At 44.2% G+C, this 25,810-nt stretch overlaps 2 protein-coding genes across 4 annotated transcripts in view; both read left to right on the forward strand.

The window, feature by feature from the left end:
- The window catches only part of LOC110486340 (protein FAM163A), a 31,092-nt gene extending 9,789 nt beyond the window's left edge, over positions 1-21,303 (forward strand). The window contains exons 2-3 of one of the 2 annotated variants that reach the window (XM_021557898.2): positions 18,497-18,611; positions 18,727-21,303. In XM_021557898.2, coding sequence (XP_021413573.1) covers positions 18,519-18,611; positions 18,727-19,122 — 489 coding nt within the window. In that variant the 5' untranslated portion in view covers positions 18,497-18,518 and the 3' untranslated portion in view covers positions 19,123-21,303. Of the gene's footprint in view, positions 1-17,811; positions 18,612-18,726 lie in introns of those variants that run through there. The other variant, XM_036947452.1, reaches the window with a different exon arrangement.
- Positions 21,304-22,220: 917 nt separating this feature from the next.
- Positions 22,221-25,810, forward strand: part of LOC110486505 (rab GTPase-activating protein 1-like) — a 145,304-nt gene continuing 141,714 nt past the window's right edge. For both annotated transcript variants that reach the window (XM_036947517.1, XM_036947567.1), the window contains exon 1: positions 22,221-22,373. The gene's annotated coding sequence lies outside the window, so the exon portion shown is untranslated. The remainder of the gene's footprint in view (positions 22,374-25,810) is intronic.

Raw genomic sequence — 25,810 nt, forward strand, 5'->3', positions numbered from 1 at the left:
AATAACAAGGAAACAATGTTCTTCTGCAAGGTAGGCCCATTATAAGACAACATAACATATGAGTCTGCTCTTCCACATGCAATAGAATCAACCCTTCTTAATTAGGTCTGAGGCTCTCTCCCTCTCTGTTCTCTATCCAGCCAAACATACTGTAACACAAAGAAGTTAGAGCCTACTGTAGCTCTGGATAACAGAATGACACAAATTACATTAACTCTGTGACCATGAATCCCATTTGGGTTGTGCTTTTTGTGCAAGATAGCAAGCCCAGGCATCCCATACAGCGACAAGGCTTCTACAATATAATGTGTTCCCTGATAGCAAGCCCAGGCACCCCATACAGCGGCAAGACTTGGAGGCTTCCACAATATAATATGCTCCCTGATAGCAAGCCCAGGCATCCCATACAGCGACAAGGCTTCTACAATATAATGTGTTCCCTGATAGCAAGCCCAGGCATCTCATACAGAGGCAAGGCTTTACGACTTCCACAATATAATGTGCTCCCTGTGCCCACTTTGAGATTTAGGGGGATGCCACATGGGTAAGTGGATTTTAGTTTAGCTCTGAAAAATGAAGCTGTTCGTAACATGCTCTAGTCAGCTGTTTGAAGTAAGGTCAAGGTCAAGGTCTATAGGAAGATGTGATCTCTGTTGATTAGAATGGATTTGTAATTAAGACATTATAACCCAGAGATGGAGGCCAAGGTTTCTTTGATTGTGTCATCCCACTAATGGTTGAACATGGATTGAAGAATAGTATGCAGAGAATGAAGTGGGTGCACGGTTATTACAGCTCTGAAGATATTACGTTATTTCTCGAGGCTCTACGTTTCACTCAGCTGCTTTGGATTGGATGACTGGTACATTCTTAGAAGAAAGGATTACAAAAGGGTTCAGTGGCCGTCCCCATTGGAGAACCCTTTTAGGTTCCAGGTAGAACTCCCTTTGGTTCCATGTAGGTTCTAGAGAGAGCGAGAGAGACAGACAGACTGGCTGTGTGTGTGTGTGTGTGTGTGTGTGTGTGTGTGTGTGTGTGTGTGTGTGTGTGTGTGTGTGTGTGTGTGTGTGTGTGTGTGTGTGTGTGTGTGTGTGTGTGTGTGTGTGTGTGTGTGTGTGTGTGTGTGTGTGTGTGTGTGTGTGTGTGTGTGTGTGTGTGTGAGCGAGAGAGGGAGAGAAAGAGAGAGAGAGAAAGAGCACTACATCATAATTGAGTATCAGCTCATAGATGCCCTTCTCCCTAGAGGCCTGAAGGAAGGTAGGGCTCCAATCACTGGTATGGCAGTCAGGCACATGTAATTCCTAGGAGATGAATGCTGTACCCTCATTGCCACTCTGTCACCGCATACCATACTGATGACATAGTGGCGGACATATTACAGCACAGATGTGCTCAGTGGTTGTGGTTTAGCTACACTGTTCTTACCGGGGGTATCATTTGAATTGCCATGCATTTGGACAATAAAGTATTGTACGTATCGCATAGATGGCTAGAGAAAACACTGGTTGGCAAGGGCAGTTTAGTTTAGGACTGTCTCGATCAATCATCTGTAAAAAATGCCCAAGGTTCTCTTCTTCTCATACTCTCATGTAGAGAATGGTAGCATGCCTTATGGATATATGGCTATGTGCTCAAGCAGCAGAGGCAGAGAGGGGTAGTTCCTGCCGCAGAATGACCAAATCACCCTCTAGTGGCCTCATGGGTGGAATGTTATTAACATTCTTCATGATTGTATAATAAATAAACATTATTTTTTTAAACACTCAGAAAATCTGGTGTTTCTATTTTGTTATATTTCAGTGATGTACACTGAACAAAAATAGAAACGCAACATGTGAGGTGTTGGTCACATGTTTCATGAGCTGAAATAAAAGATCCCATAAATTTTCCACACGCACAAAAAGCTTATTTCTCTCAAATGTTGTGCACATATTTAGTTACACCCCTGTTAGTGAGCATTTCTCCTTGACCAAGATAATCCATCCACCTGACGGGTGTGGCATGTCAAGAAGCTGATTAAACAGCATGATCATTACACAGGTGCACCTTGTGCTGGGGACAGTAAAAGGCCACTCTAAAATGTGAAGTTTTGTTACACAATACAATGCCACAGATGTCTCAAGTTTTGAGGGAGCGTGCAATTGGCATGCTGACTGCAGGAATGTCCACCAGAGCTGTTGCCAGAGAATTGAATGTTCATTTCTTTACCATAAGCTGCCTCCAACGTTGTTTTAGAGAATTTGGCAGTATGTCCAACTGGCCGGCCTCACAACCACAGACCACGTGTGTGGTGTTGTGTGGGCAAGAGGTTTGCGGATGTGAACGTTGTGAACAGAGTGTCTCATGGTGGTGGTGGGGCTATGGTATTGGCAGACCTAAGCTATGGACAACAAACACAATTTCATTTTATAGATGGCAATTTGAATGCACAGAGATACCGTGACGAGATCCTGAGGCTCATTGTCGTGCTATTCATCCACCGCCACCACCTCATGTTTCAGCATGATAACATGATCCATGTTGCAAGGATCTGTATACAATTCCTGGAATCTGAAAATGTCCCAGTTCTTCCATGGTCTGCATACTCACCAGACATGTCACCCATTGAGCATGTTTGGGATGCTCTGGATTGAAGTGTACGACAGCGTGTTCCAGTTCCCCGACAATATCCAGCAACTTTGCACAGCCATTGAAGAGAAGTGGGACAACATTCCACAGACCACAATCAACAGCCTGATCAACTCTATACGAAGGAGGTCTGTCGCACTGCATGATGCAAATGGTGGTCACACCAGATACATGCTCCTTCCTTTTTTTAAATGTGTGACCAACAGATAAATATCTGTATTCCCAGTCATGTGAAATCCATAGATTAGGGCCTAATGAATTTGACTCTTTTATATCAACTGTAACTCAGTAAAATCTTTGAAATTGTTGCACGTTGCGTTTATATTTTTCTTTCAGTGTATATAAAGTGTAATATTGGGATGCAAACTCAAAATGGAATACATTTCAACTCTATATCTGACATGGCACCATGTGTGTGAGGTGCATACTGTTGTCTCAAAGTAGATGTGTTTAAGACTACCAAGAACAACTCTGTGTGACCCTGAAGTAGCCCACTGAGATGAAAGGTTATCCGCAGGGTAAAGTTAGAACTTTGACCCCTACTCATCAAAACTTTCTGAAAACATCCTACCTCTACTTTTAGGCCACAGTGTCAATGACTAAACCATTGGTAGGAGCCTGCTTGGTGAAGTGATACACCTCTAGCTCGCAATGGTTAAAAATACACTCCTATTGCAAGCTGTTGGCTTTGAAACACTCTTAATATGTGATAATGTATGCCAAGACGGCCACGTTGAATTCTCCCTTCAGAAGACGTGAGGCTGTGTGAGGGGCTTCTGAGGACATCCTAGTGAAAAAGGATTTAGTCTGTGCCGGTACCCAATGTATCCAACACATGGGCTCTGCATATGGTAATGTGATTGCATGTGTTACGGTGAGTGAATGAGGACCCAAAAGCGAACTAACTTAAACAGAGCTTCTTTAATAACCAAAACAAAACGTAGGCTCAGATGGACCGGCAGGTTCCGACAGGACAGGACAAGGTTGCAGCAAACATGACGATAGTCTGGTTCAGGCATGAACAACACAAACAAGAATCCGACAAGGACAGGAACAAAAACAGAGAGAGATATAGGGGACTAATCAGAGGGAAAAAGGGAACAGGTGGGAAACGGGGTGACGAGGTAGTCAGGAGGAGACAAGGAACAGCTGGGGGAAAGCGGGGGAGAAAAGGTAACCTAATACGACCAGCAGAGGGAGACAGGGTGAAAGGAAAGGACAGAAAGACACAACATGACAATACATGACAGTACCCCCCCACTCACCGAGCGCCTCCTGGCGCACTTGAGGAGGAAACCTGGCGGCAACGGAGGAAATCCTCGATCAGCGCACGGTCCAGCACGTCCCGAGAGGGAACCCAACTCCTCTCCTCAGGACCGTACCCCTCCCAATCAACGAGGTACTGGTGACCACGGCCCCGAGGACGCATGTCCAAAATCCTGCGGACCCTGTAGATGGGTGCGCCCTCGACAAGGATGGGGGGGGGGGGGGGGAAGACGAGCGGGGGCGCGAAGAACGGGCTTAATACAAGAGACATGGAAGACCGGGTGGACGCGACGAAGGTATCGCGGAAGAAGAAGTCGAACTGCGACAGGATTAATGACCCGAGAAATACGGAACGGACCAATGAACCGCGGGGTCAACTTGCGAGAAGCCGTCTTAAGGGGAAGGTTCTGAGTGGAGAGCCAAACTCTCTGACCGCGACAATATCTAGGACTCTTAGTTCTACGCTTATTAGCAGCCCTCACAGTCTGCGTCCTATAACGGCAAAGTGCAGACCTGACCCTCTTCCAGGTGCGCTCGCAACGTTGGACAAAAGCCTGAGCGGAGGGGACGCTGGACTCGGCGAACTGAGATGAGAACAGCGGAGGCTGGTACCCGAGGCTACTCTGAAAAGGAGATAGCCCGGTCGCAGACGAAGGAAGCGAGTTGTGGGCGTATTCTGCCCAGGGGAGCTGTTCTGACCAAGACGCAGGGTTGCGAAAAGAAAGACTGCGTAAGATGCGACCAATAGTCTGATTGGCCCGTTCTGCTTGACCGTTAGACTGGGGGTGAAAGCCGGAAGAGAGACTGACGGAAGCCCCAATCAAACGGCAAAACTCCCTCCAAAATTGAGACGTGAATTGCGGACCTCTGTCCGAAACGACGTCTGACGGAAGGCCATGAATTCTGAAAACATTCTCGATGATGATTTGTGCCGTCTCTTTAGCAGAAGGAAGCTTAGCAAGGGGAATGAAATGAGCCGCCTTAGAGAACCTATCGACAACCGTAAGAATAACAGTCTTCCCCGCTGACGAAGGCAGTCCGGTGACAAAATCTAAGGCGATGTGAGACCACGGTCGAGAGGGAATGGGAAGCGGCCTGAGACGGCCGGCAGGAGGGGAGTTACCGGACTTAGTCTGCGCGCAGACCGAACAAGCAGCCACGAAACGACGCGTGTCATGCTCCCGGGTGGGCCACCAAAAACGCTGGCGAATGGAAGCAAGCGTACCCCGAACGCCAGGGTGGCCGGCTAACTTGGCAGAGTGAGCCCACTGAAGAACGGCCAGACGAGTAGGAACGGGAACGAAAAGAAGGTTCCTAGGACAAGCGCGCGGCGACGGAGTGTGAGTGAGCGCTTGCTTTACCTGCCTCTCAATTCCCCAGACAGTCAACCCGACAACACGCCCCTCAGGGAGAATCCCCTCGGGGTCAGTGGAGGCTACTGAAGAACTGAAGAGACGAGATAAAGCATCAGGCTTGGTGTTCTTAGAGCCCGGACGATAAGAAATCACAAACTCGAAACGAGCGAAAAACAGCGCCCAACGCGCCTGACGCGCATTAAGTCGTTTGGCAGAACGGATGTACTCAAGGTTCCTATGGTCAGTCCAAACGACAAAAGGAACGGTCGCCCCCTCCAACCACTGTCGCCATTCGCCTAGGGCTAACCGGATGGCGAGCAGTTCGCGGTTTCCCACATCATAGTTACGTTCCGACGGGGACAGGCGATGAGAAAAATACGCGCATGGGTGGACCTTGTCGTCAGAGAGGGAGCGCTGAGAAAGAATGGCTCCCACGCCCACCTCTGACGCGTCAACCTCGACAACGAACTGTCTAGAGACGTCAGGTGTAACAAGGATAGGAGCGGATGTAAAACGATTCTTGAGGAGATCAAAAGCTCCCTGGGCGGAAACGGACCACTTAAAGCACGTCTTGACAGAAGTAAGGGCTGTGAGAGGAGCTGCCACCTGACCGAAATTACGGATGAAACGACGATAGAAGTTCGCGAAGCCGAGAAAGCGCTGCAGCTCGATGCGTGACTTAGGGGCGGGCCAATCAATGACAGCTTGGACCTTAGCGGGATCCATCTTAATGCCTTCAGCGGAAATAACAGAACCGAGAAATGTGACGGAGGAGGCATGAAAAGTGCACTTCTCAGCCTTCACAAAAAGACAATTCTCTAAAAGGCGCTGGAGGACACGTCGAACGTGCTGAACATGAATCTGGAGTGACGGTGAAAAAATCAGGATATCGTCAAGGTAAACGAAAACAAAGATGTTCAGCATGTCTCTCAGGACATCATTGACTAATGCCTGAAAGACAGCTGGAGCGTTAGCGAGGCCGAAAGGAAGAACCCGGTATTCAAAGTGCCCTAACGGAGTGTTAAACGCCGTCTTCCACTCGTCCCCCTCCCTGATGCGCACGAGATGGTAAGCGTTACGAAGGTCCAACTTAGTGAAAAACCTGGCTCCCTGCAGGATCTCGAAGGCTGAAGACATAAGAGGAAGCGGATAACGATTCTTCACTGTTATGTCATTCAGCCCTCGATAATCTATGCAGGGGCGCAGAGACCCGTCCTTCTTCTTGACAAAAAAAAACCCTGCTCCGGCGGGAGAGGAGGAGGGGACTATGGTACCGGCGTCAAGAGCTACAGACAAATAATCCTCGAGAGCCTTACGTTCGGGAGCCGACAGAGAGTATAGTCTACCCCGGGGGGGAGTGGTTCCCGGAAGGAGATCAATACTACAATCATACGACCGGTGTGGAGGAAGAGAGGTGGCCCTGGACCGACTGAACACCGTGCGCAGATCGTGATATTCCTCCGGCACCCCTGTCAAATCACCAGGCTCCTCCTGTGAAGAAGAGACAGAGGAAACAGGAGGGATAGCAGACATTAAACATTTCACATGACAAGAGACGTTCCAGGAGAGGATAGAATTACTAGACCAATTAATGGAAGGATTATGACAAACTAGCCAGGGATGGCCCAAAACAACAGGTGTAAAAGGTGAACGAAAAATTAAAAAAGAAATGGTTTCACTATGATTACCAGAAACAGTGAGGGTTAAAGGTAGCGTCTCACGCTGAATCCTGGGGAGAGGACTACCATCCAGGGCGAACAAGGCCGTGGACTCCCTTAACTGTCTGAGAGGAATGTCATGTTCCCGAGCCCAGGTCTCGTCCATAAAACAGCCCTCCGCCCCAGAGTCTATTAAGGCACTGCAGGAAGCTGACGAACCGGTCCAGCGTAGATGGACCGACAAGGTAGTGCAGGATCTTGAAGGAGAGACAGGAGTAGTAGCGCTCACCAGTAGCCCTCCGCTTACTGATGAGCTCTGGCTTTTACTGGACATGAAGTGACAAAATGACCAGCAGAACCGCAATAGAGACAGAGGCGGTTGGTGATTCTCCGTTCCCTCTCCTTAGTCGAGATGCGGATACCTCCCAGCTGCATAGGCTCAGCTCCCGAGCCGGCAGAGGAAGATGGTAGTGATGCGGAGAGGGGGGCAACGGAGAACGCGAGCTCCTTTCCACGAGCTCGGTGACGAAGATCAACCCGTCGCTCAATGCGAATAGCGAGTTCAATCAGGGAATCCACGCTGGAAGGAACCTCCCGGGAGAGAATCTCATCCTTTACCTCTGCGCGGAGACCCTCCAGAAGACGAGCGAGCAAAGCCGGCTCGTTCCAGCCACTGGAGGCAGCAAGAGTGCGAAACTCAATAGAGTAGTCTGTTATGGATCGATTGCCTTGACATAGGGAAGACAGGGCCCTGGAAGCCTCCTCCCCAAAAACAGATCGATCAAAAACCCGTATCATCTCCTCCTTAAAGTCCTGATACTGGTTAGTACACTCAGCCCTTGCCTCCCAGATTGCCGTGCCCCACTCACGAGCCCGTCCAGTAAGGAGAGATATGACGTAGGCGACACGAGCAGTGCTCCTGGCGTAAGTGTTGGGCTGGAGAGAAAACACAATATCACACTGGGTGAGGAACGAGCGGCATTCAGTGGGCTCCCCAGAGTAACACGGCGGGTTATTGATTCTGGGCTCCGGAGATTCGAAAGCCCTGGAAGTGGCCGGTGGATCGAGGCGGAGATGGTGAACCTGTTCTGTGAGGTTGGAGACTTGGGTGGCCAGGGTCTCAACGGCATGTCGAGCAGCAGACAATTCCTGCTCGTGTCTGCCTAGCATCGCTCCCTGGATCTCGACGGCTGAGTGGAGAGGATCCGAAGTCGCTGGGTCCATTCTTGGTCGGATTCTTCTGTTACGGTGAGTGAATGAGGACCCAAAAGCGAACTAACTTAAACAGAGCTTCTTTAATAACCAAAACAAAACGTAGGCTCAGATGGACCGGCAGGTTCCGACAGGACAGGACAAGGTTGCAGCAAACATGACGATAGTCTGGTTCAGGCATGAACAACACAAACAAGAATCCGACAAGGACAGGAACAAAAACAGAGAGAGATATAGGGGACTAATCAGAGGGAAAAAGGGAACAGGTGGGAAACGGGGTGACGAGGTAGTCAGGAGGAGACAAGGAACAGCTGGGGGAAAGCGGGGGAGAAAAGGTAACCTAATACGACCAGCAGAGGGAGACAGGGTGAAAGGAAAGGACAGAAAGACACAACATGACAATACATGACAGCATGTGTAATGTGTTGATGTCAATGACTGTTTGGGGATAATGTTCAGTGACACTGTAACATCGCTAGGCCTATGTGGATGTGATGTCATGTGTGAATGTGATCTGGAAGTGGTGCTTGGAATACATATCACTGTCTTGTGACAGGTTTGTGTGTTATGAATGTGATTTGCATTTATAAAATATAGCGCCTTTCACTAGGTCTTCAAGAGCTCTTATCGTTTTATAGGGGAAACTCACTCCATCCACCATCAATGTGTAGGCCTAATACTTTGGCATGAATTACTGAATGTAAAAAGATGGCTTACTGTGCATCCAAAATGGCACCCTATTCCCTACATAGAGCACTATATAGGAAATAGGGTACAATTGTAACCGTCAGTGTCTTATCCAATTAAATTATTCCCTCTCTCTCCTCACTCTCTTCTCTCTCTCTAATCCTTTAATTAATTAACAATGGCATAAAATAAACTGGATCAACTGAAGTGGATAGTTGGCTTGGGAGAGGACAGTTAGTCTCTCTATTAGTCTGTACTGCAGATGGTCTCTATTAGTCTGTACTGCAGATGTTCTATATTAGTCTGTACTGCAGATGGTCTCTATTAGTCTGTACTGCAGATGTTCTCTATTAGTCTGTACTGCAGATGTTCTATATTAGTCTGTACTGCAGATGGTCTCTATTAGTCTGTACTGCAGATGTTCTCTATTAGTCTGTACTGCAGATGTTCTCTATTAGTCTACTACAGATAGTCTATATTAGTCTCTACTGCAGATGGCCTTTATTAGTCTACTGCAGATGGTCTTTATTAGTCTCTACTGCAGATGGTCTCTATTAGTCTACTGCAGATGGTCACTATTAGTCTACTGCAGATGGTCTCTATTAGTCTACTGCATATGGTCTCTATTAGTCTACTGCAGATGGTCTCTATTAATCTACTGCAGATTGTCTCTATCAGTCTACTGCAGATGGTCTCCATTAGTCTACTGCAGATGGTCTCTATTAATCTACTACAGATGGTCACTATTAGTCTCTACTGCAAATGGTCTCTATTAGTCTACTGCAGATTGTCTCTATTAGTTGACTGCAGATGGTCTCCATTAGTCTACTGCATATGGTCGCTATTAGTCTACTGCAGATGGTCTCTATTAGTCTCTACTGCAGTTCTATTGCTGTTAGCTTTAATCATAGAATTACATATATACCTTATTTATGTGATCTTTGTTGTGTCAACAGTCTAAAGCACTGGGTGTCATGTGAAAGACAGTGAAGAACTGGAGGAAAAAGGAGACAGCAAGGGAGTGAGATGGGCTGGATGAAGAAACAACAGGTTAATGGGATGAGAGATGGAGTGAGATGGGCAGGATGGGATGAGAGATGGAGTGAGATGGGCTGGATGGGATGAGAGATGGAGTGAGATGGGCTGGATGGGATGAGAGATGGAGTGAGATGGGCTGGATGAAGAAACAACAGGTTAATGGGATGAGAGATGGAGTGAGATGGGCTGGATGGGATGAGAGATGGAGTGAGATGGGCTGGATGGGATGAGAGATGGAGTGAGATGGGCTGGATGGGATGAGAGATGGAGTGAGATGGGCTGGATGAAGAAACAACAGGTTAATGGGATGAGAGATGGAGTGAGATGGGCTGGATGAAGAAACAACAGGTTAATGGGATGAGAGATGGAGTGAGATGGGCTGGATGAAGAAACAACAGGTTCATGGGATGGGAGAGGGAGTGAGATGGGCTGGATGAAGAAACAACAGGTTAATGGGATGAGATATGGAGTGAGATGGGCTGGATGAAGAAACAACAGGTTAATGGGATGGGAGATGGAGTGAGATGGGCTGGATGAAGAAACAACAGGTTAATGGGATGAGAGATGGAGTGAAATGGGCGGGAGGATGGAGATGGAGGTGAAGAGGTTGATGAGACGCTAGATTAGAGGAGTGTGTGTGTGTGTGAACCTGTGTGCAGGAGCATGTGCAAGTGAATAATGTGTGTGTGTGTGTGTGTGTGTGTGTGTGTGTGTGTGTGTGTGTGTGTGTGTGTGTGTGTGTGTGTGTGTGTGTGTGTATGAAAGGCTGTTTTAGGAAGCTAGGCTTGGTCAGGGTCGAGGAAACATCTTCCCAGTGTCATGGCAACAGAAATGTGTGCGCGTCAGCTCATCGATCGGCACTCTTATAATGGTGATAGAGGGAGAATGATGAAGGGCTGTGTTGACAGGGACCAACCTACAGTCACACACACACACACACACACACACACACACACACACATACACACACACACACACACACACACACACACACACACACTGTCTTGTACAGCAAGCCTTGTGGGGACACACAATTCAGTCCCATTCAAAATTCCCTAACCCCTAACCCTAACCGGTACTCTTACCCTAACCCTAACCTTAAACCTAACCCTAACCTTAAAATAACCCTAGCTCCTAACCCTAACCTTAAAACTAACCCTAGCTCCTAATCCTAACCCTAAACCTAATTCTAACCCTCACACTAATTCTAACCTTCACCCTAAACCCCCTAGAAATAGCATTTGACCTTGTGGTGACCAACAAAATGTCCCCAGTTGGTCAAATTTTTGTTTGTTTACTTCTGGTCCCCACACACTGCATCTCTCCAGGCCCAAATTTCAGAGCCCTTTTCATCTTAGATTGTTGACATAAAATGGCATGAGCATTCTTCGTTCTTACGTAATTCTGCAAATCTGAGGACATTTGGAACTGCTTACGTAAAGTCCTTACAATGGGCCCTTCCAGAAAAGTGTCCCTAAATGTACTTGGTCCATTGACAGAGACAGTGCGACTTGGTGCGGCAGCCTGTTTGTGTGTTGCAGTCTTATCAGTGTTTGGGCTCTTCAGGCTGTGTAAGGGGATTGAAGGCTGCGACGGGCCATGGTATTGTTTCTCTAATCTGGGCCCAGTGGTGGTGTGTGTGAGTGGCTCATCCAGCACTCTCTCCCTCCCTCTTTCTGTATTCTGTGTGTGTTTGTGAGAGAGCGAGAGAGAGAGAGAAATTCAGACAATGTGTGTGTGTGTGTGTGTGTGTGTGTGTGTGTGTGTGTGTGTGTGTGTGTGTGTGTGTGTGTGTGTGTGTGTGTGTGTGTGTGTGTGTGTGTGTGTGTGTCTGTGTGTGTGTGTCTCTGTGTGTCTCTGTGTGTGTGTGTGTGTGTGTGTGTGCGTTCACATGTGTAGAATCTCTAACAGGAGCCCATGTCCCATGACATACATGGTGAAATAGCCAGGATTAGCTCTCTACAAATATTGAAATGACATAACAAATGGAAGGGATTGTTCCATACTGATGGAATGGTTCCATACTGATGGGATGGTTCCATACTGATGGAATGGTTCCATACTGATGGGATGGTTCCATATTGATGGGATGGTTCCATACTGATGGGATGGTTGCATACTGATGGGATGGTTCCATACTGATGGAATGGTTCCATACTGATGGGATGGTTCCATACTGGTGGGATGGTTCCATACTGATGGAATGGTTCCATACTGGTGGGATGGTTCCATACTGATGGGATGGTTCCATACTGATGGAATGGTTCCATACTGATGGGATGGTAAATTACTTAGTGCTGGGAGATGGTCTGGTGTGTTCTGTGTGTGTCCCCATACCTGTCTCCTTCAATCACATATATTGCGGTTGTGTAGCAATAACCTTGGCCCGTATTCATAAAGAGTCTCAGAGTAGAAGTGCTAATCTAGGAACAGGTCGATCCTGTCTATTCATTATAATCTAAAAAGCAAAACTGATTCTAGATAAGCACTACTACAGGCTCTGGTGTTACAGTCAAAAAACTATGTTTCAATAGTACTTAGATGAGGAAATTAGATTATCACTACACTCTTAGAAAAAAGGTTTCTGTACCCTTAGGAGAACCATTTTTGGTTTCATGTAGAACCCTTTGTAGTTCCAGGTAGAACTATTTTGGGTTCTATGTAGAGCTCTCTGTAGAAAGGGTTCTACTTGGAACCAAAAAGGGTTCTACTTGGAACCAAAAAGGGTTCTACCTGGAACCCAAAAGTTTTTTTCTATGGGGACAGCCACAGCCACAGAACCAGCACTTTTTTTTCTAAGTGTGTACCACTGATTTCAACGGAACTTACAAAGTAATATGACAGCATGCATGAAAGCTAACTTAAAGCAGAGTGAATATCTTGATTTAATCAAGTTATTAAGTGGAGGAGGCCTTTTGAAAAGATTGCCAATATAAATGTTTACCTCAATTGGCCAACTATTAGACAGGCATAGTTGTGCACCAAAAAAATATGTTACATCACCGTCTGAGCAAGTCATTGCCCACAGCTGGAAATATGCAGGTGGACAAAAACAGACATGACTGGTCACTTCCTGTTCGTGCTTCTGACAGGAAGTGGTGGTGCCCAGTGGAGCCTAAGACCCCTGCTGTGGCGGCGCAGCGTCCACCTGCTGCCGTCTGATTATATCTCATTAGACTGACTCCACTAATCCAATCTGCCCTGTTGCTCAAACTAAATTCTGTCTGGCTGACTGGGGGCCCACACTTCCTCTATCAGCGCACATTTCACACACACACACACACACACACACACACACACACACACACACACACACACACACACACACACACACACACACACACACTCACCACATATGCTGCTGCTACTGTCTATTATCTGTCCTGTTGTCTGGTCACTTTATGTACATAGCTACCTAAATTACCTCGCACATCGACTCGGTACTGGCACTCCCTGTATACAGTGCATTCGGAAAGTATTCAGACCCCTTGATTTTTTCCACATTTTGCTACATTACAGCCTAATTCTAATATTGATGAAATGTTATGTTTATGTTTACCCCATAATGAGAAAGCAATTATTTACATAAGTATTCAGACCCTTTGCTATGAGACTCAAAATTGAGGTCAGTGTCACACCCTGACCATAGAGAGCTTTTTATTCTCTATGTTGGTTAGGTCGGGGTGTGACTAAGCTGAGTCATCTAGGTGATTTCTATTTCTATGTTGGCCTGGTATGGTTCCCAATCAGAGGCAGCTGTTTATCGTTGTCTCTGATTGGGGATAATATTTAGGCAGCCATTTCCCCTTTGTGTTTTGTGGGATCTTGAATTTGTATAGTTGCCTGTTAGCACTATAGCAGCTTCACGTTTTCGTTTTGTGCATTTATTGTTTTCTTTGAGTTTCGCTTCATAATAAAGAGGATGGAACCATATCACGCTGCATCTTGGTCCTCTCATTATGACGAGCGTGACAGTCAGGTGCATCCTGTTTCTATTGATCATCCTTGACATGTTTCATCAACTTGATTGGAGTCCACCTGTGGTAAATTCAATTGATTTGTCATGATTTGGAAAGGCACACACCTGAGCTAAGACCAAGTCATGAGGTCAAAGGAATTATCGGTAGAGCTCCGAAACAGGATTGTGTCGAGGCACAGATCTGGGGAAGGGTACCAAAAAATGTCTGCTGCATTGAAGGTCCCCAAGAACACAGTGGCCTCCATCATTCTTAAATGGAAGAAGTTTGGAGCCACCAAGACTCTTCCTAGAGCTGAGCAATCATAGGAGAAGGGTCTTGGTCAGGGAGGTGACCAAGAACCCGATGGTCACTCTGACAGAACTCCAGAGTTCCTCTGTGGAGATGGGAGAACCTTCCAGAAAGACAACAACCTCTGCAGCACTCCACCAATCAGGCCTTTATGGTAGGAAGCCACTCCTTAGTAAAAGGCATACGACAGCCCACTTGGAGTTTGCCAAAAGGCAACTAAAGACTCGTAGACCATGAGAAACAAGAATCGCTAGTCTGACGAATCCAAGATATAACTCTTTGGCCTGAATGCCAACCGTCACGTCTGGAGGAAACCTATCACCATGCCTACGGTTAAACATGGTGGTGGCAGCATCATGCTGTGGGGATGTTTTTCAGCTGCAAGGGACTGGAGACTAGTCAGGATCGAGGCAAAGATGAACGGAGCAAAGTACAGAGAGAGCTTTGGTGAAAATCTGCTCCAGAGCGCTCAGGACCTCAGACTGGGGCGATGGTTCACCTTCCAACAAGACAACAAAGTACACAGCCAAGACAACACAGGAGTGGCTTCGGGACAAGTCTCTGAATGTCCTTAAGTGGCCCAGCCAGAGCCCGGATTTGAACCCGATCGAACATCTCTGGAGAGACCTGAAAATTGCTTTGCAGCAACGCTCCCCATCCAACCTGACAGAGCTTGAGAGGGTCTCCAGAGAAGAATGGGAGAAACTCGCCAAATACAGGTGTGCCAAGCTTGTAGTGTCATACCATCAGAAGACTCAATGCTGTCATCGCTGGCAAAGGTGCTTCAACAAAGTACTGAGTAAAGTGTCTGAACACTGTATCGCCATGTTATTTTTTACTTGTTATTGTTATTCGTTAGTTACTGTGTATTTATTCCACCATGTATTTACTCCACTGTGTATTTACTCACCATGTATTTACTCCACTGTGTATTTACTCACCATGTATTTACTCCACTGTGTATTTACTCCACCATGTATTTACTCCACTGTGTATTTACTCCACTGTGTATTTACTCCGCTGTGTATTTACTCCACTGTGTATTTACTCACCATGTATTTACTCCACTGTGTATTTACTCACCATGTATTTATTCCACCGTGTATTTACTCCACTGTGTATTTACTCACCATGTATTTACTCCACTGTGTATTTACTCACCATGTATTTATTCCACCGTGTATTTATTCCACCGTGTATTTACTCCACTGTGTATTTACTCCACCATGTATTTACTCCACTGTGTATATATTCCACCATGTATTTACTCCACTGTGTATTTATTCCACCATGTATTTACTCCACTGTGTATTTACTCCACCGTGTATTTACTCCACCATGTATTTATTCTACCGTGTATTTACTCCACTGTGTATTTACTCCACCATGTATTGATTCTACCGTGTATTTACTCCACCATGTATTTATTCCACTGTGTATTTACTCCACCATGTATTTACTCCACTGTGTATTTACTCCACTGTGTATTTATTCCACCATGTATTTACTCCACTGTTTATTTATTCCACCATGTATTTACTCCACTGTGTATTTACTCCACCATGTATTTATTCCACTGTGTATTTACTCCACTGTGTATTTACTCCACCATGTATTTATTCTACCGTGTATTTACTCCACTGTGTATTTACTCCACCATGTATTTATTCCACTGTGTATTTACTCCACTGTGTATTTACTCCACTGTTTATTTACTCCCCTATGTATTTATTCCACTATGTATTTACTCCACTGTGTATTTACTCCACTGTGTATTTATTCCACTATGTATTTATTCCACTGTGTATTTACTCCACTATGTATTTATTCCACTGTGTATTTACTCCACCATGTATTTATTCCACTGTGTATTTACTCCTCATGTCACTATTTATATTTGTTGGAAAATGACCCGTAAATAAGCATTTCACTGTTAGTCTACAGCTGTTGTCTACAAAGCATGTGACAAATAAAATTGGATTTGATTTGGTTTAGTTAAATTGTTTTTGTGTGTGTCGTGTGTCTGTGTGTCTTGGTCTTTGACTGACTATGTGTCTGCATGCCTGGCTGAGCACTTGGTTTTGAGTGTGTGTCAGCTTGCAGTGTGTCAGTCAGAGTGTGTGTCAACTTGCAGTGTGTCAGTCAGAGTGTGTGCCAGTTTGCAGTGTGATCTATGTTAGCCCCTGTGGCAAACAGTAAATATACGACTATGGTGTGTGTGTCTGTGTGTGAATGTGTGTGTATCTGTCAACAATGGACAGCCAAGATGGTGTGTACCCATGTTTAAATGCACAGTATTTCAGCCTATACCTAACTATACACTAGAATTGGCATCTGCCTGTCTGTCTGTCAGTATGACCGAAGCGTTCAATCTGACATCACCTGGATAGGCTGATCCCTAGATTTCTAGGCATATCTCAGCTCATCCCTATGATTAAAAGTCAGTGCTGTGAAACACACCACTGATAGCAGAGAGACTGACGACTCAAATATATGAATAGCTCCCTTAGTAAATCCCTTAATAACTAATAACTATTTGATGAAGGGGTTCTTGTTCACTGCCATATTGTGATAGAAATAGAATGCATTGTTTGGACTTGGTGTAGCCCAGGTTACAGTATAGTGGTGGATAAATAATGACAGTATATGGCACAGCTACAGTGAGAGCTCATCATTTGAATGGTAATTGGCTGAAATTGTCCAGATAATTCCAGTCTGGATACATCTAAGGAACCTACGGTAGAGCAATGTACTTGGTCTGAATCATCTTCAGGGTACACCTGCATGCACTTCCACTTTCAAAGAGTGTAGTGACGTCTGTACAACGTCATCCTGGATGTGAACTATTGTTTTTGTTTTTCGGACATGAATAGCACACTGATGTCTTTTTCCCTCTCTGACCAGTTTGTAAATTTGCAGCCCCATCTTGTGGCAAGGATTTGTACTTCAAGATAACTTATTTTTTATTATTATTATTATATATATATATATATATATATTATTTTATTTTCTTCAAGATAACTTATAAGGAAGTGTAGCCAGGAAACAGTAACATGGAGATGTAAATAAAAAAAGATAGTTTTTTCCTAGCCATCGTACTTCTACATCTTTTCCTAGCCATAGTACTTCTACATCAACATTGCTTGCTGTTTGGAGTTTTAGGCTGGGTTTCTGTACAGCACTTTGTGACATCTGCTGATGTAAGAAGGGCTTTATAAATAAATGTGATTGATTGATGATATGAAATGATATTGGATTCTTTATTTCTTGTTGTGTTAAACAGGGCTTAGTTTGGTTTGGTCTCGAGACGACGACGCTGTGTATCTGTCCATCTGTCCATCATCATCTCCTCCCACCCTGCGGTTTCCTCTCCCGCCCTGGGGTTTCCTCTCCCGCCCTGGGGTTTCCTCTCCCTCCCTGGGATTTCCTCTCCCACCCTGGGATTTCCTCTCCCTCCCTGGGGTTTCCTCTCCCTCCCTGGGATTTCCTCTCCCGCCCTGGGGTTTCCTCTCCCGCCCTGGGGTTTCCTCTCCCGCCCTGGGGTTTCCTCTCCCGCCCTGGGGTTTCCTCTCCCGCCCTGGGGTTTCCTCTCCCGCCCTGGGGTTTCCTCTCCCGCCCTGGGGTTTCCTCTCACTCCCTGGGGTTTCCTCTCCCGCCCTGGGGTTTCCTCTGCCGCCCTGGGGTTTCCTCTCCCGCCCTGGGGTTTCCTCTCCCGCCCTGCAGTTTCCTCTCCCGCCCTGGGGTTTCCTCTCCCACCCTCAGAACAATCTTCTGATGTGAGTACAGTACACAGGGGCCGATCTGTCATCGAGTCTTAACCCCCCCCCCCATTCTCTTATCAAATGAGATGTCATTGAGAATGCCAATGTCCTGGTCCAATAAAAACCAAACAAGTAATGAAATTAAATAGTAGTAAGAGAGGAGAACACCTCCACTGTTACAGAAGGCTACTGTACATTACAAGCAGGCATGTTGCAGTATACTAATCATTGACATTGTCTGAGATCATTGTACTGCCCATGATCTTCTCTCTTACAGGTTTTATTGCACACTTTGCTGAACGTGAGTTCCACTTTCTTCCCAAGAACAGGGTTTTTCAATCCTGGTCCTGGCAACACAAATTAGTTTTTGCCCTAGCATTCACACACCTGATTCAAATTAAAGGCTTGATGAGGAGATGATTAGATGATTCATGTTTTATGGTATTCAGTTCGTCTGGGTCATGTTCTGAATGAAATAGGAAGGTACTATCTGAACATTAGAACACACATTCTCATTTTCCGTTGCAAAACATTTTGCTACATTGTGTCCTACTGAATACGACCCAGATTTCTGTTTGTCCAGTGGCCATCTGTGATGATTGTGCCACTTCTTGTGCCTTCAGAGTTTGATGGAGAGCTGGTCGGATGACAGCTGGAACTGTTGTCATAACCGGAGGAATTCTCGCCACGGTGATACTCTTGTGTATCATAGCAGTGCTCTGTTACTGTAGACTCCAGGTAGGTGTGTGTGAGAGAGATATTAAGCCTCAGAATCACTACAGTCTCTGTTCACTTATTTACTGTCACAACATTCCGCTCTCCGTCTCCCTCCCTCTTCCCCTTTGCCTTTCAGTATTACTGCTGTAAGAAGAATGGGTCAGAAGGGGACACCAGCTCCGTCACGCAGCCCCACTTTGCCTGCAACGCATGCAGTGCTCCCGGGGTGGACGGGACGGCCGTCACTCCCCTCTCCCTCTCCCCGGAACTCCCTGCCTCTCACGCCACGGGCCCCCCACGTAACTACTGCCCCACCTGTTCGCCCTACGAATCACCCTTCTATATCCGAACCACCGACGAGATGCACAATGGCGGCGAGCGCATCACCTACATGCCCACGCACTATGAGAACCCAGCCCTGGCTCTCGCCCTGCCCTCCCTGCATGGCTCCCTGCTGAGCACCAGCCAGCATCGCAGCAACCCAGCACCGGACTTCTACACCAACACTCGCGCTATAAGTACAGACGTGTGACCCACTTCCGATGTCCTGTTGGCTCATTTGGTTGGAGCGTGGTGTTTTCTACTGCAGGGTTGTGAGCTCAATCCCTGCATAGGTCATGCACTGTACACAGAATATTTGTTCATTATTGCTTTGGATAAAAGAGACTGTTTTTATGAGGGTAATCTCTGGTAGCCACTGTGTCTCTCTGCTGACAACTAAAGAGAAGAGGATGAAAAAGGAGCATTGAGAGACAACATGAAGCGTTGACCCTTTGACCTGGTCATGCACTTCCTTGTTCTTTCTCCCTACACTGTGTCAGCTAGCTTCCAGCTGGATTTGAGCACACTCAAACAGTATTGTTTTTTAAACAGAGGTAGCTATCATGTTTGTTGCTGTTTAATTAAAACCTAGACTCCTGTAATACAGAGGCAGGGAGCATCCCTTAGTGTTCAATAGACCAAGACCTATACGCTGTCTGGCGAGGTAGTGTGTGGGATTCTAATCTTCACTGTTCGAGGGCTATCTATATTGTGGTTTTACCTGGACCTACTCTTGTCATTTCCCTGTATCTGCCAAAAGAGATTCTGAACTACAAATAAAAGCAAACTGCATTTTCAAGTGAAGGTATTCAGAAGAAAATGAACGTAGCAAAAATAGTGAAGAGACCCTAACTCCTTCAGAGCTTTCTCTATGCAAGTTCTATGCACGCAAAACCTGAATTGGTTGGAGAGAAAAGTATAACGATGCAGCTGTCCAGCTTGTATGTTTTTTTCCCCCTCCAAATGTTTGTCATATGTAAGTGGAACTATTGAAAGACTGTTGTCTATTGTTTTATGTTATTGAAAGAGGTATGTAGCCTACCATGGCTACTTTTGAGACAATGGAATTTGATCACATAATATAATAACTAGAATATTACAGTTTAAAGATAGTTTTCACGTCAGGACAGGGGCATTTTGTAAGTGGGTGAGGCAGTATTGCAGTTAGTGATGATTTGTCTGTCTCTGCACCTGTGTCATTAAGTGGACTACCAGTCTTTGTGCAGAACACTGAAGCTACAGTACAGTTCAAATTGTATTTCTCTTCATTGACAATGATGCAAAAAGTTGAAAATGTATATATTACCAAATGCATTGAAAGCATTTCTATTTGTTTGTCTCTTTGATTAACTGGCTGATGACTTTTTGGATTCGGTCAGGATGCATTTTGAATTGGGGTGTGTAAGTCTGGTATGATGTAGATGTAGTTTGTGCCATTTGGTGTCCGCACTCTTCTGATCATCTAATTGTTGATTCTATGAACTGTACACATCCATGTATTTACACATTTGAGTGTTTATTTCAATTTATGAAGAACTTGAAATACAATATTTATGTAATTGGTAACTAAATACATAATTATTAACCTTGTTATATGGCACTCATTTTTAACCAATTATTAGACAACATTGCTTGCCATGTATGATATTATTTTGCCCTGATGTCTTTTTATGTTTTAGTGTGAAACAGCAAAAAAATGACAGACATGTATGATAGGGGCGATACTAATTTTACTATAGGTTTCTAAAAGCACCCCCATCAGCTACTTCTGTATAGAGCTGAAAAGCCCTATCATACCTGTGACAACAGCAATGCTCATATGGATACAACGATACCAACATAAACATACATGTGTCTATTAAGTCCTTACACTTTTGATTAGATGTTACAGGTTTTTTTCCACCAGTGCAAGTCTTGTACTTGTATTTTTGTCCAACATTAAATAAAGGAATGCATATATTGGAAAAAATTCTGTAAGATGTAGATTGAAGAAGGAAGCTGTTATAAAATGATTGTCCATTGAAAAAGCAGTCGTGTGTTAGGGCGTTGTTTCTAGTGTTTATTTGCTCTTTAAAAAGGGGTGAAAAATGTGTGTCTGTTCAAAAGCTGTGTGTGTGTGTGTGTGTGTGTGTGTGTCTGTGTGTGTGTGTGTGTCTGTTCAATCCGAACAAAGACAAAACATTTAAATTGAGAATATCTACCGAATGACATGCCCCATAAGAATACATTTTCATATTTAATTCCTGTTGGTTTAGGTTATTCATAAAATAACTAACAATTTAAAAAAAAATACTATGCTAAAACAAAAGAGTGAAATATTAAAAGAGAACAAAATATATACATATCTCACATTGTTACCTTGTGACAATTAAAGATTTATAACTGCTTGAAATATATTTGTTGTCCATATTGTACACACACACACACACACACACACACACACACACACACACCTAGCCTACCAAAAATGTTACAATGAATAAATTATATCACACCACCATCCTTTCTCTCCCAGAATCGAATCAAATGAGAGCAATAAAAGCAAGCATTGATTTAAATATACACTGGAGATGACAGATAGGGGGCGTTGTTTCGAAGTCACCGCTCCTCCATCTTGGCACTCCCCCACCGTTAATAAAAATATTTTGGAAGCTATAGAAAGGAATTTATTAACGTCTACATTTGATATTGCTACGTTTATTCTATTACAGACACCTTAATGCATACTTTAAATTATATTATGTGAGCTAAATATACAAATAAAACAAGAAACATTTGAGATTACTAATGTTACTGTCCTCACTACATCAAAAAGCAATTTTGTCCTTTAAATATTTAATTGAAATACTGTAGAATTGGCCCGACCGGTGGCTACAAAACCTTTCAATGGCCAATAAATCATCAATACAATATAAATAGAAATACAATATAAATCAATATAAATACATGTTCCCCTCAAAGTTAAGGAATGTCACGTGTTCTAAGGGGATGTCAGGTGTCCTACTTATATCAGTAATTTACTTGTAATGCTATTTTATGTTTCTTCAGAAAAAAAATACATATGTTTGTATCGTATTGTAATTTGAAATGTTATAATACAAATATATATATATATATATATAAAAAATATGTAAAAAAAAAAATCGTAACAACCTAAGCATACAAATAAACCTGATGTAGGAAATAAACCATGCAATTTCTTGGGTACCAAATTCGACACTCATTGACCTCCATAGAAAATAGACTTGCTTGGTGGGCGATAACACGCCACCTGCTGGAGGGAGACACATATTTCGTCGAGTTGGACCTCTCTCTTTACCTCTTCCTCTGATAGAACCAGGGTGACTGCGCCGTGAACGCGCACGGACCAGTGGGGCTCGCGGAGGAGCCGTGAGTGTGCGCGGCTGCTGCAACTTGACAGTTAACGTTTACTATTTATCCGGAGGTGTTTACTCTAAACAAGTAAGTTATTGGCTATTTATCTTCTGAAGACATTCAGCTTCGACAATTGCGTGTGACGAAAAGGACAATTTGATATTATTTCTAACATTTGTAGGTTATTATGCGACTTTGTTCTGACAATTTCTTGCGTGAGCTTGCACCACTTTCTATCTGGTGTGGGTGAACTGTTTTGATTCATAGCTAACAGGTTAGCTAGTGTTAGCCACACTAGCATGGCTATTACAGATGGCCTTTTAGGCACTTCCTGTTGCCCAGTATGTGTGCTGTGACATAGTTATGTTGTGACATTTCTGGTTTTACAGTCTCGTTTATGATAGTTTAACGGTGTTAAATAATTGATGTTCGCCCAAATACATAATTTGGACGTTAACCTCGCTCGCTAGCTACGTTAGCTTACCATTTTGTCACATTCTTCTCTACTATGAAGTACCTGCCAGCTTTTAGAGGCTCGCTAGCTAATTAACGTTATTTTCCTTCCTTTGTAATTTTTAGAGTATGTTACCGTTTTTCTTAACTACCATTGTAATCGAGGTAACTTAACTAGGTAGCTCTATTTTAGATACGTTGAGTAAACTCTGCTACTATAACTAGTTAACTATTAACTACAAATAATACATTTCGTATGTTGTAACAGTAGTTAGCTTGTGCATAGTTTATGTAAACACTGTTTGAGGGGATTGTAGAGGTGGTGAAAGAGCAGAACCTGACCAGCACAGAACCGATTGATTGATTAACTTAACAAGCTAGCTAACCAGTAACTTGCTTTTCAGTTACTTCACCTCATTTGGACCTTATTATCCATTCACGTGACACTGGTGAGGCTTGCAGTTTCCATATCACTGATTCGAGGTCTGATAGTATCGGCTCATAAGTTGGTGGGAAATTGATCCTGGACTGTTAGGGATAGTGTGAAATGAACAATCTGGACACCGAATGTTGACCAAAAAAAAGGACTAAAAATGCTAAAAAATGTGGATTGTGGCCGCACCCATCTATAATTAGTTCATAGAATTCACTTGCAGGATCCATTTCTATACATTGATGGTATCTGGCTCGATTGTCTAAATGCACTATACCTGCAAAAAAAGGTATGTTTAGGAATGTAATTAAGTTGACATTTATGAGAACACAATGTACATCACATCAATGGAGTTGAACAGATGCGACTGTGGGCAGAATGAACCTCTTGACTATTGAGTCGCAGTCAGTTAATAAATGTAAGTTCTTAAACCCTGGCTGTGTACCTATGTTTGTCCTCTAGCTGCGTGCCTTTCTTTGTTTGCTGAAATTCATACTTTCAAATAAAACTTTAGTCAAATAAAACCAACAACTGTTTCCTCGTATCGACTGACAGCGACTTGATGTAGTCGGAGGTACGCTCATCCCACAGTACTAGCAACCCAAATCCATAGAGATGTACATATCGTGGAGTTGAGAAACCCAGCTTACCTCAGCACCTTGACTCGGGTAGTGCAAACAACCTTATTTCACAACCTGGTGAAGTTTTACAATGACGTTTTATCAGAGAAACGGATACGGTAGTGGAGTTGTTTACTGTAGTGAAGTGCAGCGCAGCTACTGTACTGTTGCTTCGCACTAACACCTTGATCACACCGATAGTAATTGAGCAAAATGGTACGCAACATCATCTGGATATGTGTGCAACAAAAGTATAACATTCACTTTCTGCTACCATTTCTGTCAAGACGTCTATGCATACAGTTTTATGCATACTTTAGATAAAGCCAACTTATGCAACACACAGAACGCACTGCAACGCAATGCTGCAAGGAAAACGCAGCGTTCCATTGGAAATGAATGTACTTCTAGTGTACCAAAATGCAATTACACTCTGTATGATCGAGGCGTAATGGATCCACACGGATTCAGAGCGGTTGGGTTTAATGCGGAAGACTCGTTTCGGGTTGAACGCATTCAGTTGTGAAACGGATTAGGTCTCCCTTTTCCTAATAAAGCACCTGATGTTTGCATTTCGGACAGGGCGGAATATTTGACTTTTTACTAATTTACTATTAATGCACAGGCTGGTTTGGGTTTTACATTACCTTTTCTTCTACACCAGTATTTCAATGTTTGTTAAATGTGATACGCCACTCCTATGCATGTAACGTCCGTAAAAAAAAATACATGTTTACTCTGTTTTGCTATTTGAGTCGTCTCTCTCCCCCTTCCTCTTGCGTTCCGCTTCCCTCACCCGCTGTCACTCAAGGAGAGCAGTTGTTGGTTGATCAGTCACAGGCATTTGCCGTTCACTCTGTCTACATGGTCAGATGCAAATACATGTTTGATAACCTTGTTGAGATGAGTGCAGGAAATGGATGAAAATGCTGAATTTTTTGTTGTGGAAATCGGATTGTACAGTATAAAACAATCAGAATGGAGAAAGACATTCTAAGTGATTTCAATGGGTATGTTGCCACCCCGAGGTCATGCACTACTTATAAAGCTAATTTAGAACTGTTTTATTCAAAAACATAAAATACTGTGAAAAATGTTGTGATATATATTGCCCAGCCCTATTTGCATTTTAAGTCCACATTTGCAGTGTGTGTGTGTGTGTGTGTGTGTGACACACACATACACATTGAGATAGGTTTTGTCTTGAATAACCTAACTTTGGTAAAGGAATACTGTATAATATGGTATGGAGTCATGAGCAGACAGACTGAACATTGTTGTGCAAACCAGCTGAACAGACCAATTAGTTGGGGCGTCTCAACATGATGTAACCTCGCCTAAAACTTAAGCAAAATATGTCACCCTAGTATTATGCTGTTTATGAGTGGCGCAGCGTTCTAAGGCACTGCATCTCAGTGCAAGAGGTGTCACTACAAACCCTGGTTGGATCCCGGGCTGAATCACAACTGGCCATGATCTGGCGGTGCACAAATGGCCCAGTGTCATCCAGGTTAGGGGAGGGTTTGACCAGGGTACACTGTCATTTATTGTTAAATAAGAATTTGTTCTTAACTGACTTGCCTAGTTAAATAAACAAATGAGTACATGGGCTTCTAGCCTAGTAGAAGTAGTGTTCGGTATTCATTGGAAGAACAATATTTTCAGAATTGCTTAGAGAAGAAAGCTACATGCAGGGCACAAATGTTTATTTACCCTTTCAAATCAAAATCAAATCAAATTGATTTATATAGCCCTTCGTACATCAGCTGATATCTCAAAGTGCTGTACAGAAACCCAGCCTAAAACCCCAAACAGCAAGCAATGCAGGTGGAGAAGCACGGTGGCTAGGAAAAACTCCCTAGAAAGGCCAAAACCTAGGAATAAACCTAGAGAGGAACCAGGCTATGTGGGGTGGCCAGTCCTCTTCTGGCTGTGCCGGGTGGAGATTATAACAGAACATGGCCAAGATGTTTAAATGTTCATAAATGACCAGCATGGTCCAATAATAATAAGGCAGA

The sequence above is a fragment of the Oncorhynchus mykiss genome, chromosome 1, assembly GCF_013265735.2.
Source record: "Oncorhynchus mykiss isolate Arlee chromosome 1, USDA_OmykA_1.1, whole genome shotgun sequence".
Lineage (NCBI taxonomy): Eukaryota > Metazoa > Chordata > Actinopteri > Salmoniformes > Salmonidae > Oncorhynchus > Oncorhynchus mykiss.